Consider the following 2,500-nt stretch of genomic DNA (forward strand, 5'->3'; position numbering starts at 1 on the left):
CACACACACACACACACACACACACACACACACACACACACACACACACACACACACACACACACACACACACACACACACACACACAGGTAATCCATGGTGGCAGGGGTGTTGCATAATAAAAAGCTTCTTACCCAGCATGGTGGCGCCCTCTGCCTGAAACTCTGGGAACTGTCCCTCTGAGGGGACGCTGACTGTCCTGCGCAGACTCCGCCCCTTCGCTGAGTCTGTGGGGCTCTCCTGAGCATCACCTGCAGCCTGAGAAGGGGGGTGGGGGGGGGGGGGTTACTGCGTGTTACAGGGTCTCTGCAGGACATCAGTGTTTTTAAGTGTCTGCCAGTGGTGTGTTAAAACCAGTATAGATCTACTGGTTAAACCGGTATAAATGTAGTGTTAAATGGGGGGGTCTGACCTCATCGTCCTTGTGGAGCAGGATGAGCTGGGTGTCGGTCAGGATGCAGTACTTCCTCTCCCAGGCGCCGCTGTCGGTGTACGGACTCTGGCCGCAGGAGAAGCGGTGAGCAGGAGGACCTTTAACATCTGAGACACAGGACAAGACAGTGATCACCTGAGCAGGTGTGAGGTCACAGTGTTTTAAGTCACTTCAGAGACATCTCAATAAAATATGACAACTGTAGACATGAACCCAGAGCTGTGAGGGTTTTACTTTGAAAATCATGAGAATGAAAGAGAGGAGGATACGGACATCCTGCAAAACTTAAATTCAACATTATCATATTGTGATTATTCTGACAGACACTGATATGAGTCAGGATTTCAGTGGGGTCAGGTTCACACCTGTCACACAGGTAAGAACCAGGAGTGGGGTCTGTTCACACCTGATCCTGAGTCAGCTGATCCACCTCATACAGGAATCATGGGAGTGAGTGGAGCCTGCAGAGCTCAAACTGAACCAGCAGGGGGTGCTGTGGGTCTAACCTCCATCCTGATCATCGCTCCAGCAGAGAGGAGGAGAGGAGGAGGAGAGGACGAGAGGAGAAGGAGAGGACGAGAGGAGGAGAGGAGGAGGAGAGGAGGAGGAGAGAGGAGGAGAGGAGGAGGAGAGAGGAGAAGGAGAGGACGAGAGGAGGAGAGGAGGAGGAGAGGAGGAGGAGAGAGGAGGAGAGGAGGAGGAGAGAGGAGAAGGAGAGGACGAGAGGAGGAGAGGAGGAGGAGAGGAGGAGGAGAGAGGAGGAGAGGAGGAGGAGAGAGGAGAAGGAGAGGACGAGAGGAGGAGAGGAGGAGGAGAGGAGGAGGAGAGAGGAGGAGAGGAGGAGGAGAGAGGAGAAGGAGAGGACGAGAGGAGGAGAGGAGGAGGAGAGGAGGAGGAGAGAGGAGGAGAGGAGGAGGAGAGAGGAGAAGGAGAGGACGAGAGGAGGAGAGGAGGAGGAGAGGAGGAGGAGAGAGGAGGAGAGGAGGAGGAGAGAGGAGAAGGAGAGGACGAGAGGAGGAGAGGAGGAGGAGAGGAGGAGGAGAGAGGAGGAGAGGAGGAGGAGAGAGGAGAAGGAGAGGACGAGAGGAGGAGAGGAGGAGGAGAGGAGGAGGAGAGAGGAGGAGAGGAGAGGAGGACGAGAGGAGAGAAGGAGAGGAGGAGAGGAGGAGAGGAAGAGATGAGCAGGAGGAGAGGAGGAGGAGAAGAGGAGGAGAGGAGGAGGAGAGGAGGAGAGGAGGAGGAGGAGGGCGATTAAAAATGAAAGCGATGTCTGGAGGAATCAGCCGAGTCGTGTGATCTCAGCTGACACTCGCTGCACAGCAGACTCAGCAGAGGTCAGAGGTCGTGTCACTGTGTGTTAGAGGGAGGAGGAGGAGAGGAGGAGGAGAGAGGAGGAGAGGAGGAGGAGAGGAGGAGAGGAGGAGGAGGAGGGCGATTAAAAATGAAAGCGATGTCTGGAGGAATCAGCCGAGTCGTGTGATCTCAGCTGACACTCGCTGCACAGCAGACTCAGCAGAGGTCAGAGGTCGTGTCACTGTGTGTTAGAGGGGAGGTGGAGAAGGAGGTGAAGGTGGGGGGGCAGACAGTCACCCTGATGTGAGGTGAACTGGATCAGCTGACTGTCTCTAACATGTGCAGCAGCTTCAGTGTCTGCTGATCAGCTCAGATCAGATTCACTCATATTGATCTCATTGTGTTTGCTCCGGTCTACGTCTACTTCAGGTGCATCAGGAAACTTCATGTTCTCTTCAGCTGTTTCACACTGATCCAGCACTTTGTCAGCTGGAAGATATGACGTCGTGCTCAACAGAGTTTTTACTCCAGGACAAATCCGGACTTTATATAAAGCTCACTGATACTTCCCTTTGTAACCTTCTGTTTCTTTAGAAAGAAATCATTTAATGGTCTCGCTGTAAAAACAAGCCACATGTGTTTTTAATAATGACACTAATTAAATGTAATGATTCATGTTCAGAGCTGCAGAAACTGGAGTTCACTGTACAAAAAGATGTTTCTGCTGTTGGGGGTGAATTAAAGAACAATGTTTATATAAATTTCAAATATGTA

General features: G+C 52.4%; 1 protein-coding gene across 3 annotated transcripts in view; it reads right to left on the reverse strand.

The window, feature by feature from the left end:
- rasal2 (RAS protein activator like 2) overlaps positions 1-2,500 on the reverse strand; it is a 68,973-nt gene that overhangs the window by 36,221 nt on the left and 30,252 nt on the right. For all 3 annotated transcript variants that reach the window (XM_022759003.1, XM_022759002.1, XM_022759001.1), the window contains exons 2-3: positions 413-540; positions 135-258 (exon numbers count right to left, since the gene is read on the reverse strand). In XM_022759003.1, the coding sequence (XP_022614724.1) occupies positions 135-258; positions 413-540 (252 nt within the window). The remainder of the gene's footprint in view (positions 1-134; positions 259-412; positions 541-2,500) is intronic.

Source organism: Seriola dumerili, unplaced genomic scaffold (genome assembly GCF_002260705.1).
Source record: "Seriola dumerili isolate Sdu_G_001 unplaced genomic scaffold, Sdu_1.0 BDQW01000315.1, whole genome shotgun sequence".
Classification (NCBI taxonomy): domain Eukaryota; kingdom Metazoa; phylum Chordata; class Actinopteri; order Carangiformes; family Carangidae; genus Seriola; species Seriola dumerili.